Source organism: Haplochromis burtoni, unplaced genomic scaffold, assembly GCF_018398535.1.
Source record: "Haplochromis burtoni strain Fernald_Lab_line unplaced genomic scaffold, NCSU_Asbu1 Contig_25, whole genome shotgun sequence".
Classification (NCBI taxonomy): domain Eukaryota; kingdom Metazoa; phylum Chordata; class Actinopteri; order Cichliformes; family Cichlidae; genus Haplochromis; species Haplochromis burtoni.
Window position 1 is genome coordinate 1,422,836 of NW_024582386.1, and position 13,052 is coordinate 1,435,887.

Genomic DNA, 13,052 nt, shown 5'->3' on the forward strand with positions numbered 1-13,052 from the left:
TGTTTACCTTTACTTGCTGTGCAGGGTACCAGCACATTAGGGTCTTGATGAATTGCAGTGACAGTTTATTTCATGATGCTTTGTGTTTTCTATTAATTATTAATTATTTCATTTTGGCATTCGTATTGGCACCTATCAGGTATGCTAGCATGTCATTTTCTCATAGTTTATCACCATGTTAGCCTTTACCAATTAGAACTAAACACAAACAACACACTAAAACTAATAAGACTTTATATAAATTGGTTGGAGTCATTCTGTTTCCCCATTTTACATCACCAATAAATATTGCACTTAGTGGAAACATGATAAAGGGCCCTCTGTTCAAACCTCCAAAACAGGAGTGATTTTACAGTTGGAGGCCGTTTTTGTCATTCCTCATCTTTTCTGTTGTTGATTTTTGTTTTGTTTTTACTAGCTTTGTATTTGGCTAGGATCTGTGTTACTAGTAGTAGCATGGGGCCATACCTGGACCCTACCAAAGGCTGCACCTGCAGTCCTCTAGAAAAAGTTAGTCTCAAGAGCATGGAGGAAATTCCAGGAGACAGGCAGTTACTCTAGGAGAGCTGAAAAGGATCTTAGAAGGTCCTTAACCCATTAGCAGGACTGGTATCATGCCCGGGCTCGTGTGGAGAGGGTATCCAGGTAGTTCCAGGAGGACAAGGGAATTGATACACTGATTGGCCCCCAAGGCTGCCTGACCTAAATCCAACTGAACACCTCTGGGACATTATTTTTTTGGTCCATCCGACAACACCAGGTTGCCCCTCAGACTGTCCAGGAGCTCAGTAATGCCCGGATCCAGATGTGGGAGATCTCTCATCATCCATCAACTCATTAGTAGCATGCCCCGACATTGTCAGGCACACGCACAACCACATGGGGGCCCACTGTGGGTTGGTCATTTCCATTTCCATTAAACAATATGGCATTCTTTAGTTCCTAACACATTACCCAGACCATATGAATACAGATATCCAGCATTATTGTTTTCCACTTTTTTTAAGCCTTGTATATAATCTGTTGGGGATTATAAGACTGCTATGGCATGAGGAGTCAAAAGGCCACAAATTATAACTAATTAATCCTGTGGAGAAATATGTATTTGTAGCTGTCATAACATCACAAACATAACCCATGTGGAGGTGCCTGCAGAGAAAATTACAAAGCAATTACTGGACGTAGACATTTTTCCAGTCAACTTCCTTAACAGTGTGTCTTCAAATTAAATATCATTAAAGACAGTGAAAAAACAATAAGTCTTTTCCCCCATTTTATCTTTATTTTAATAACAAAATGGACATCCTACACAGAACACATTTTGCAAGTTAACAATACAAAATCTACAAAATGACAGTTTTTTGGATTTTATTTTTTTTGTTCGACAGGTCACAGCTGTACAGTATAAACAGATACAATACTGTGTTTTTTTCTTTTCCTTTTTTAAAATTCCTCTACATTTGGCACTTGACCACAAGATTCTATTGAAATGACATGTGAGACTGTAGTACCAATCACCTCATTGAAATGTTAACAGTGTTAATTATTATCATTTTTCCACCTTAATATCACATTTATCCAGACAAGAAGACTTCCTTTACATCATGTTCAGCTTTAAAACCTAAAAAACCTTTTGCTTGAGAGATGCTGACTTTATTTCACCCTTGTTTCATCTGTATTATTGTATGGCTGTTTTACTTTTAATGTTTTGTGTGTTTTATTAATTTCACTTGTATTTTTAAATGTGTATTTTATACCTCATGTGAGCTAGTGTGTTGTAGTTCTTTACTATGTATTATTTATTCCTCCGCACAGCACTTTGGTCCATTGTGGTCATTTTAAAGTGCTTCACAAATAAAGGTGGTTATGTACGGTAACGTCAGTGCATCGACCTGTCAGTTAAGCAACCGTTATCATTTACATTTGTCACAGCATCAATTTGAAATTGATTGATTTTTTTATTTTTTTGCACGTGAGACAAAAACTGCACGTTCAGGACACGACGTCACATTTGCGCAAGAATGTAAGATTACATTGGAATTTAAACATTGACGCTGAGAAGTGGAAAAACTTAACTGCCGGCATGTTATTATCTTACATCAGTGTAGGAGACTTTTAAAAGTTTTAAAATGCAGCAGATGATATTCAAAGCTGAATGCATAGCAATATGTGTGGTCCTCTCCTTTTTTTTAACATCTCTAGCATAAATATGAGTGAATATACTGTACAACTTTCTTCCACATCATGTTTGTCAAGAAAAAGAAAAGAAAATGTTCATCATCACATTCCAATAATTTATATGTCAACATTTTAAAATGAATCTCTTCCATTGCAGCGAATTGCTACAATGTTACCACAGAGTAAAAGAATATATAAGTACGTACTATATATATTCATATAACATCTATCTTTGATTTTCAAATTATATACTTGTTGAACTATAGTTGAAGGAGAATCACAGCTCGGTTTCTATGCATATGCCAAGTTCGTGTATTCGTAGTTAAAATTTATGTGTGTACATACTGTATGTGTGGGTGTGGATACAGAACTTGGCATGAAAAGTCACTTTCAAAGAAGCAGATGGTTGTAATCTGTAGTCACGATATTCCCCTTCATTTAGACATCTGAGTCAGTTTTGGTTCCATGTAACATTCCTCCAAAATGTACAAAAAAAAAATTCAAACAAAAGACAAAAATAAACAAAAAATAATAATCTTTCATCCCCATCTACAATTACTCTTTGGTTAAAAACTACAATTCCCAGATCTTCAGTGTACTGTAAGCTCAGAACGCTTTTAGGCCCATGCTTACTTACTTCATTTTTTCCCAGTGTTGACATGGATTTACACTGCAATACTTAAAGAACCACCCAGTCAGTCAGTCACACAGAACAAAGCCAGCATGACTCCCTTTACATCAGGAATAATGCTTTCAATAACAACAAAGGGGAGGAAAACAAACAGCCAAAACTTGATTTGGCTCAGAGTACCTCACAAATGTGCTGAATTATCCTCACTGGCCGTCCTCTCAGACAGAAAGCACAGCTTTCAGTCTGCGTTTCACAAGTCTTTGATGGGATTTCAGTTCTTTTGACTTATATCTGTACCTTATGTGAGATAACCCACATGTGTTTGTCTGGAGTTTTTGACCAGGCGTAGAGGCGCATGAGCCGTGTGTGCATGTAGGAATCTGAAAGATTATATACTATTTGTAGCATGTGCATGTTAATCTGTGTCTGTTTGCGTTCATGTGCCTCTAAAGCTCGAGGTATCCCATGTGGAAGAGAAAAATCTCAGGTGTGTCAGATGGGAGAGATTTTGAAAATGTGTTAAATCTATTAAACTGCAGTGGAAAAAGTCCTTTTTTCATTTTACTGCCCAGCACTGCTGGGATCACACTGAAGCAGTCGGACAATGGAGGGATCGTTCTTCGCTCCCTCGACGAACTCCTCCAGGGACAGTTTACCTGTGAGAGACATAAATGACTTTAACAGGTGCTGCAATATGAATAGTTCAATTTTAAAAAGCAGCTTCAAAAAATATATATATTCATTATTTTTCAGCTCTTTTTTATAATCCATGAACTGCTGCAAAAGCTGGCAGGAGGAGGAAGAGACAACAAGCACAACCGCACCAACTGTGAGTGGGAACCAGTTTTTAAGGACAGACACAGAAAAATCAAGAAATGGATTTGTGCTTAAAATGTAGCTGCAATAAAACTAAAAAAAAAAAAATTGGAAAAAGCAGTGAGCCATAAAGTAACAGGCCTCCTCTCCTGTAATGGCGCAATTTAAAACAAAGCAGTTAAAAAGACTGATAACTGCTGCTGCTGCCAGTGAAACAGTTCCCTCTAAATCTGAAGAGCACCTTCAAAATTTAGATGTGCGTTGTGTGTGTGGGGTGGTGTCGTAATCTGGCTCTCTTTATTAGACAACCCATGCAAACAGAAGGTTTGAACAGAAGGTGGGTGGAGCTGCTGTAGACAGTCATAGCTGACTGATCTCATTGTAGGGAGATCCTGTCATGATTCCAGGGTTCTGTGTGGATTTTGAGCTTTTTTGTTTGCTTTTATTATTAACATCACCGTTAATGTTATTATTAAGTTGTGATTTCTCTTTAGTTTCACTGCTGTTTAAGACTTGCTAGTTTTGTTGTTGTTGTTACTGTCAGGTTGAGGGTTTCCATACTTGTAAATGTGATCGTGAGGCTGCGTCCACACAGGAAATCATTTGTAATTACTAAATGGCAATGCAAAGGGGGCGGATCCTAAGATGAACTTTTCTCAACTACAAGGCGAGCGATACAAGCGTCTACCCATTGGGGCACAGATTATAAGCGACTGCAAGGTAATGCATAGGTTGCAGGGTTACCGTGGCGACTGGAGTCTGGAATCTCTGTTGGCTTCAGAGCGATAGGCGATGAGGGAATCACTTCCTGTCTGGACGAGGCTTTACTTCTTATTGAATTTATGGAGTTTTAGTGGGCTAGTGTCAGTTTTGAATTCTTGGTTTTTTGAATTTCTCTTCCTGGGTTTTTTAGTTCCCTCTGTTCAACCCTGTGGCTCTTCTTCCTCTTTAGATCTTATTTAGCGTTTGCCTCCTTATAGAAGTGCAGTTTCACCCTTTTTTAAATTCCTTGCTTTCGACCTTTTTACTTCCCGCCTTTACAATCGTCTTGATTGCCTTCACATTTGTTTCATTCCCCATCAGCTCTCAGTGTATAAACAGTCCCATTTTCCTTGCAGATCATCTATTGATGTTGTCCACGTTTTCTGTGTTGATTTCTGATTTTCAAATACTTACTTAGTGTAGTATTTGGACTACAAACAGCCAATAAAGTGCTTGCTTTTGATAAAACTTAGTGTCCTCTCTCCACTACCAGAGCTTATACATACTCACGCTGAGTATGTATAAGTATTGTAGACAAACTATTTGAAAACTGCAATGTTGAACACGAGCATCCTTTGCTGACATTAATAAATGGAAATAATAAGAACAGATAATAAGGAAGCCTTACCATCTCTATTTGTGTCCATCTGCCTGAAAATCTTATCTGTGCGTTTCTCAGGTGTGGATTCGTCCTCAGGCATCTTCATCACAGAGGAAACCATCTTGTAAATGGCCTGAAGACAGATGGAGGGAAAACAGTTTCAGTATGTACATTTTGAGGGAAAAATAGTGCCGAAATAGTGTTTCGTGCACTGAACAACAAAATAACCTTAATGTCCTTTTATGCAGGTTCAAACTTTCTAAGAGTGGCTGTAATGCATTACAAACAGATGATATCTCAGTGGAAAACTGGAGTCCATTAAGCACAACTGCAAAGTGCACAAAAAAAGATCATCTTAGTGACCCATTGATCAACTTATCTCTGCAGGGAAGAAGCAAGATAGAGTGGCCCTTTCATTTATTTTTCACTCTTTGCTGCCTGATTTCACCGCAGGGAAATAAACAGAAAGCGTTCATGTAAAAAAAAAACAAACAAACAAAAGAAAAGAAATACTCTTTGACATTTTTGTTTTAGGTTTTATTAAATATATGGAGCAGAAGAAAATTTCCGCAATAAAAAAAAAAAAATGCCCTGCGACAGACTGGCGACCTGTCCAGGGTGTACCCGCCTCTCGCCCTATGACAGCTGGGATAGGCTCCAGCGCCCCCCGCGACCCTGAAAAGGATAAGCGGAAGCGAATGGATGGATGGAAAAAAAAAAAGGTTAAAAAAATATGAAAATCACTTTTGTTAATTCAGATTTTGTTAAATCTGAAGGGTTGTGGGTGGCGGGTTTTTTCCCCCCCCCCCACCTTCCTTTCATTCCTGTATCTCTGCATGGGATGATTTTAATGGGAGAACAAGTGAAACATTTGTTGTTATCGTGAGGAATTTTCTCATCATTGCAACTGAAAATTAGATGGTGATTAATTTCATCATCTCATAAGCTACTTCTTTTCCACTAGTACCCACTCGGCCCGCATTTTAGGGTGTGCCATGAGGTGGCAGAACCTGGTGTCCCCCCACTATCTCTGCCAGGATTCCAGGTGAGCTGAGTCAACCCACAAATGTGACGTCAACAGAATGCATGCCGCTGATTGGCCAGAAAGCGTTCCCACTGGATGAGTCATGAAAGCATAGAGGTTCTTGTAATTTATGGATGGACAAATAGGTCCTTCGACTGGATTAGCTAAAAATCTCTAGTTCACCGCTTTTTCCTCATAATATGACTATAACTTTTTTTTTTTTTAAACAGTTTTATTACAAAGAAACTTAATTCATCATGGTAAATGGCCTGTATTTGTGTAGCGCTTTTCTAGTCCCTAAGGACCCCAAAAGGCTTTACATATCCAGTCATCCACCCATTCACACACTGGTGATGGCAGCTACATTGTAGCCACAGCCACCCTGTGTCTTACAGACTAAATTCAAACTCGGCCTGCGTGGAACAGCTAATGTATCGGATCATGTCCAGATATAGGCTCCATCTCACCTTACGCATGCGCTTTAAATAAACAACACCGACTTTGGAGAATGGGATTACACCTTCTTTGGTACTCGGCTCAATTTAGCGCCGCAACGTGTGATGTAACAACATGTGTACAGGATTGCTGGGTTGTGTGAGAGCGTACGTGATGCTCCGACTGACGTCTGAAGCATTCGTCCAATAAGGCGAGGAGCCTGTTTCCTGTAGAGTAACGATGGGGAAGTGCGCAGCTGTCCCAACTAGTGTTGAGCCAATATGACAATCAGAAGGTGGACCACACATCGCAGCAGAGTCTTTTTTAGGGAAGCAGAGAGGAACTGCTGGTTTCTTAAATTACACATCGTTGCTTTCCCCGCTGTGGGCAGTGAAATGGTTCAGAGCACAAAAGCAGATATGATGCAGCAGCTGGTATGGATGGCTGAGCAAAATACTGCTCCACTGCAGGAATAGTTTTATGAGCAGGGGAGCATGATGGCATGCAGCTCCCTCTAAAAAGCCTGAGGGGTACATAAAGCTAGAGAAGCAGAAAGATGGAGGGAAATAAAGTTAGAAAGGAACAAAAAAAACAAAGCAAGACCCACCGTTACGATCTCGAGCATCTCGGCCTTGCTTATGTACCCATTCCCGTCCAGGTCGTACATACTGAACGCCCACTTCAGTTTCTGGTCCAGCCGACCACGTGAGGTCACGCTCAGAGCGATGATGAACTCCCTGAAGTCTATAGTCCCGTCTCCGTTGGCGTCAAATGTGCGGAAGACGTGCTCAGCAAACTTTGAGGCGTCACCGTAAGGGAAGAAGTTGGCGTAGATCTTCTTGAACTCCTCCATGGACAGAGAGCCGCTGGGGCAGTCCCGCAGGAAGCCCTTGTACCACTCGGTGATCTCGTGCTCGGTGAAGTCCGTGTTCTCCATCAGGTCTTGCATGACGTCGGGACGGAGCTTGCTGTTCTGTTTACCCATGGTCACTGCTTGCGTTGAGGCTGTAGTCGGTGTGAGGGCAGCGATGCTTTAGACTGCTGACAGCGGAAAACAGAAGACATTAAAAGGTTGTTAGAAAATCATCTGCAGTGACCTCGAGGCTTACTGAGACAGGAGGCGGGAAGCAGATATAAATGGGAATAAAAGCGCTTAATGCATTTTCACACTTTAACTTTTCCACGTAAATATCTCATATTTACATAAAACCATTCATCACAAGCTTTTATTTTTAGGCAAGGCAATAAATCCACATTTTACAGCCGAAAAACGGTTTTGCTCTGTCATATGAGTGAGTGAATAGCTCAATATACATTCATCACCCACGGAACAACAGCTTCATTCGCTGAGTCGAGTTTGCCATCAGCTGATAAACATCCAGTCCAATATTATCTGCTAAATGCTGGTCTCCCTCTGTGTTTATCGGTGCATGCTGCAGCCAGAAATTAGCCTGATGAGAGCAAAAAACAGTAAACTGCAGTAAACCTATCCCTTAAGGTGTTTTGGCATGTCCTAGCATTGTAACGTCACATTTACTTGTGCTGCTCATGTCAAACAAACTTTGGTAAAATGTGCATTTATAATTTTTCCCTTGGATGAAGACTTTACTAATCCCACACCCAGAAAATTCACATGTTAGAGCAGCACAAGGGTCAGAAAGAATGAAAAATAGGAAGGACAAAAACAGTATACAAATAATAATAATAATAATAATAATTTGTACCATTTATAAATTTTATTTAATGCCTTTGATTAAATTAATGTCACTGATTAAATCTGTTTATATTCTCCACTGTTCTTTCTTATCTTTCTGCAGGGAAATCACTTATGTGGCGCTGAACTAGCACATGCTCTCTTATCTTATGTGATTTTATCTTTTTCATTTATTTGGTGGCTGATTAAATGGAAAAATGCGCGCGCACACACACACACTAGATAAAAGGAAAGCATAAGCTTGATCTTGTGCACAAGCAACTGCAACACAAGACCATTGTATGTTCTCATGGTGTAGCACTACGACAGATGCACAACCACACCTATAACATGCCTTTCTGCCTGTGCATGCATCTCTGCAGATGCATCTTTCATTTCCTGCATGAACTCTGAGGCTCTCTCGCAGACACAGCTATCAACATCCTCTGTAATCGCAGCCGAGATGGCTTATTGAGCTGGTATCAAAACATCTGACAGCTTTTCTTTCATTTTGATTGAGGAAAGTAAGATAAACACAGTGTGACAAATGTTGCACTCCTCCATAACTAATAATTTGGTGCAGAAAGGAAACTCAGCAGAGGACACAGTTCATCGTCTTCCCCTGTAGCTAATATGTTTAGCACCCTCCCTTGTCACACTGCTTGCTGCTGAGTTCTTCAGGCTAAAGAAAGAGGGAAGCTGTAAAAAGCTTAGCCGAGGATAATGACAGATACAATCAGCAATGTCAGGTCGGGTCGAAGCAGTGGAGGTACTTTGCTCCAGGAAGGGTAATAAAGTTCCAGGACCTCTCTGTTTACACTCAGGCTTTTGGCCTTTTTCCTATTCCAAATCTTAACAATGAAACTTGTAAACCTCATAAAATGTAGCAAAAACAAACACATGTGAACTTATTAGCTCACAATAACTACACGTTAGTCTATTGTAAGCTCTTGAGTGAAACATACAGGTACAGTCTTCAGTTTCTTAATCATCATCATCATCATCATGTATGCAGACAGTTTTCTGCTCATTTAGCTGATCCATTAATTCATTGACAGAGCTTCATACACACTGTGGAAACAGCATGAGCTCTTATAGCTAAGAGGATTAAGTCAAACTTCTGCTACAGAAAAAAAATAAAATAAAAAAAAAGGCAGGAAACAGATTTAACCCTCATCAGTTCATTTAGCAGTGACAGTAGTTTAAGTAATCCTGCAGCAAGTGTGAAAGTGTGTGCGCGCGCCTTGAATTAAACAGTCTGTGTTTTTATTGGTTTTTCTTAAATCCAATTTCGTCTTCTTTTATTTCACACTCACACATGTTCCATAAACAGGCGGCTATAATCCTTTAATTAACTCCGAGTAAACAATGAGCGCAGACAGTGCGGCAGCCACCTCAGATGAGCTCCCTGCTGTTTTACCAGTAGTTCACTCCCATTCTGCGGCAGCGGGAACAGAGATTAGCACCTGTTTACACACCTATCCTGGAGCAAAACGCCACACGGAGGGGAGGGGGTCTCCGACTGCACGGTGGATGTACGGACAGGGAAGCGAGTCTGTGCCTTTAAATTAGACAGACGCAAACAGTCTGGAGCTGAAGGGTATAGCTGATATATGGACAGAGAGGGGGGCTTTATCCTTTCATAAACCCATTAAAGACACACACTAATCTGAGGACACCGTTCCCTAAACATTACACTCCTCAGGATTCTGCTGGTATCTGCAGGATGTCTTCTAGATCTTTGGCGTTATTTTTAACCCTTTTTAAACCGGATTTTAAGGAATGCTGCTTTTTGCTTAACCTGCAGGCTATAGCCTGCTGTGGACCGCATGTTTTTGTGGAAAATTGGTAGTCTGTGTATGCTACACAGAATTTTACCAGTGTTTGTTGTATAAGTAACAGAGCACATTAGCTGTGTCTGGTTACATGAGGGCAAAAACACCTTGACCAATTGGTAATGTGGGCTGCTCTTGTTTATGTTTGTACTGCTGTTGATCCTTCAGCTCAGCCCCTGGAGATGTGGCAGAAGTCACAATGTCTTTGTGGTGAAGTGAAACTGAGTGTGAAAAAAAGCAGGATGAGGATACAGATTGAACCCTTTCCCACTGAAGCCTTAGTAAGTAAGCATTAAGTCTGATTCCCCACAGACTTCTGTGGAATCTGCACCAGCCCCCTGCTGGACATCAAAAAGAGTGCAGGTTTGAGGCACTGTGACCATCTTTTATATACAGCCTATGGGCATTCAGTGATTCCTGTAGTGAGTCTGGTGACCTTTACGGCTCTCCTTTTTCAGGCACGTCTGTTAATTATCACACTTCTAATAAGCTTTAATAGTCCTAAAAGTCACTGTATGAAATTAAACCTTCAGGGTGTCAGTTCATAAATTATTGAGCCTGCAAAAAACACATTAGCTTATTTTGTTTATTTGCTTATTTTACTTGTTTACCGCATTTAGAGCAAAAACAAAAACCTCACATCATGTTACTGATTCACATGTAAGAATCAGAGTGCAATATCTCTAAAATTAGAAACATCCTGCGATACTGAAAGGCTAATTTTGTTAGTTCACTTCTGTACGACCCCAAAGAGTCATGAAGCAGTCACTCTGCCCCTCAGTGAATGGTTGTCCCGCAAGAAGTAGTGATTCCTTACAGACATTTTATCATCCACGAAAAGATAACACAGTATTTACAGCTTAGGACTAAGAAGCAAGTTCTGCATACCCAGGATTGCTAAGACAACTGCAAACCGAGTGAATAGATGATCCGGGTTTGTTGGAACTTGAAGGCAATCAATGTTAATAACCAGTAGTACCCATTAATGGTCTAAACAGTCCCCCATCAAATCATTTCCCGCTATGAATTCCAGACCCCCAAGTGTCTTTGAACCCCACATTTAAAATCCATCTTTATAAGAAATCTTATCACATCCAAAATACATTTTTACGCCTAACATACAAAAACACAGCTTCTGTTACGTACGTGTGCCCAACCCTCTGGTTTAGTTTAGTTTCAGCTTAAAAAGATAAGATAAAATATTTTATTTGCCATTTGTACACATACACCGAGGACACAGAAATCTTGGGCAGAGATTAGAGTCAAAGCCAAATAAATTCAAATATATTTACAAATATGTGGGACAATATGAAGTCATTTCAAGTATTAAACAGTAACTTGTGAACTGACTGTGGTATGAAAAAGTATTGCATGATATTGAAATATATATATTGCACTTCTAGTTTAGCTGCTCCTTATTTTGTTTTTTCCTTCAGCTCGACTGTGACAAGAAGCTTATCTTTTATATAAGCTTATATATTTAGCTTATCTGCCTTTCTGAACATTTATTTTTCTCCTACATTTTCTGACATTTCCACTTCATTCATAAACTCATCCTTTATCTGACGCGTTGACTGGTGCCACCACAGCCTCGAATCTGCATTTTAATTGCTCGATGGATTCGGGTACATTTTTTTGATTATTTGGTCCTGCGTAGTCATGACGACTGACCCTGCAATCACTCCTGTTTATCGCTGTGAGTGGGCCCAAATAAACAAGAAAAGAAAAGCGCATAATTAGTCAGAAAAGAATGAAACGGCACTTCCTACAACGACTGATGGCTTGTTAGTTTGCTTGCTTTTAGCTGCGGTCCTAATCACACAGAGTCCCTCCAGCTTTGCTGTTTAAACATTAATATGGAGGAACTGAGCCAGCTAATACGTCCTCTCTCCATTACTTTAAACCAGAGGGGGAAGGTTAATTAGTATTGCCCTTAATGGCTTTACAAAAAAAGGAAAGAGCAGAGGTGGATTAAAGCATGTTGACAGTTTAAATATGTCTATGTGTTGCTTTTAAGGTTATTTTCACTCTACATAAAATTTGCTTATTGTTGCTAATTTTCCGTACATACCATTAAAGAGCTGAAATAATCACACAAGAATAAACTGATATAGCAGAGACAAAACTGGCAACTCAACTCAAACCAGTGTTCCTCCTTGTTCAGGATCTGTACATCCTCATCATTGAAAGGCTTTAGGCCAATCTCCAAGTTACCTTAGGGGGGAAAAAGCTATTTACACCCAGCTGAAGGCCTTCCTGAATGAATATCAAATTTTGAAAGTGTTCATTTATATGCTGATGACTGTCAAATCTATTTTCCTTTAAATTATTGGTTCTTGATTGTCTTGATGACATCAGGGGATGGACAGCGCTGAATTTCCATAATTTTTACAGAAAAAAGACTGAGGTCATCCTTTTTAAATCCTGTGGCTCCAGCTGTATCCCTACCTTTGACTTTTCTTCTTTGGCCCCACATTAAAAAAAAAATCCAGCATCACTAATCTAAGTATAAAACTTGAGTCACATGTCAACACTGTGGTTAAGTCGCCTATCTTTCAGATGAGGTGGCTATCAAAATTCAAGTCCATCCTGTCTACAAGCCACCTAGAGACACTGATCCATGCCTCTTGCCTGGATTATTTTAACTGTCTTTTGATTGGAATTAGCCAGGCCTCCCTCTCACAGCTGGTACAAAACAGTGCTGCACTAATTTAACTGGTACAAACAGAGAGCACACAACTTAATGGTCTTGAACCTTTCTGATTTGTCTGAGCTGCTTCACCTTTACACACCATCGTGTGCTCTTAAATCAGCTAACCAGATGCTTTTGACTGTCCCAAAGATATTTTATAAATCCAGAGGAGACAGAGCCTTTGCAGTTTTGGCTCCTAAAATGTGGATTGAGCTGCTGCTGGAGGTCAGACAGGTTCCATCTCTCGTCGATTTTAAAACTTCATGGCTTTTACCCAGTGTGAGCTGCTATCTGTCTTGTACTCTGGCCCTTTGTATGTACCTGTACCATACGCAGGTACATACAATTATAAGTTAATTCATAAAAGCTAGTTAATTCACTAGCT

At 39.9% G+C, this 13,052-nt stretch overlaps 1 protein-coding gene across 2 annotated transcripts in view; it reads right to left on the reverse strand.

Moving 5' to 3' along the window:
- Positions 1–1,260: 1,260 nt before the first annotated feature.
- ncaldb (neurocalcin delta b) overlaps positions 1,261–13,052 on the reverse strand; it is a 19,469-nt gene continuing 7,677 nt past the window's right edge. Inside the window, exons 2-4 of one of the 2 annotated variants that reach the window (XM_005917542.3) lie at positions 7,055–7,485; positions 5,016–5,121; positions 1,261–3,465 (exon numbers count right to left, since the gene is read on the reverse strand). In XM_005917542.3, the coding sequence (XP_005917604.1) occupies positions 3,371–3,465; positions 5,016–5,121; positions 7,055–7,432 (579 nt within the window). In that variant the 5' untranslated portion in view covers positions 7,433–7,485 and the 3' untranslated portion in view covers positions 1,261–3,370. Of the gene's footprint in view, positions 3,466–5,015; positions 5,122–7,054; positions 7,489–13,052 lie in introns of both variants that reach the window. The other variant, XM_005917541.2, reaches the window with a different exon arrangement.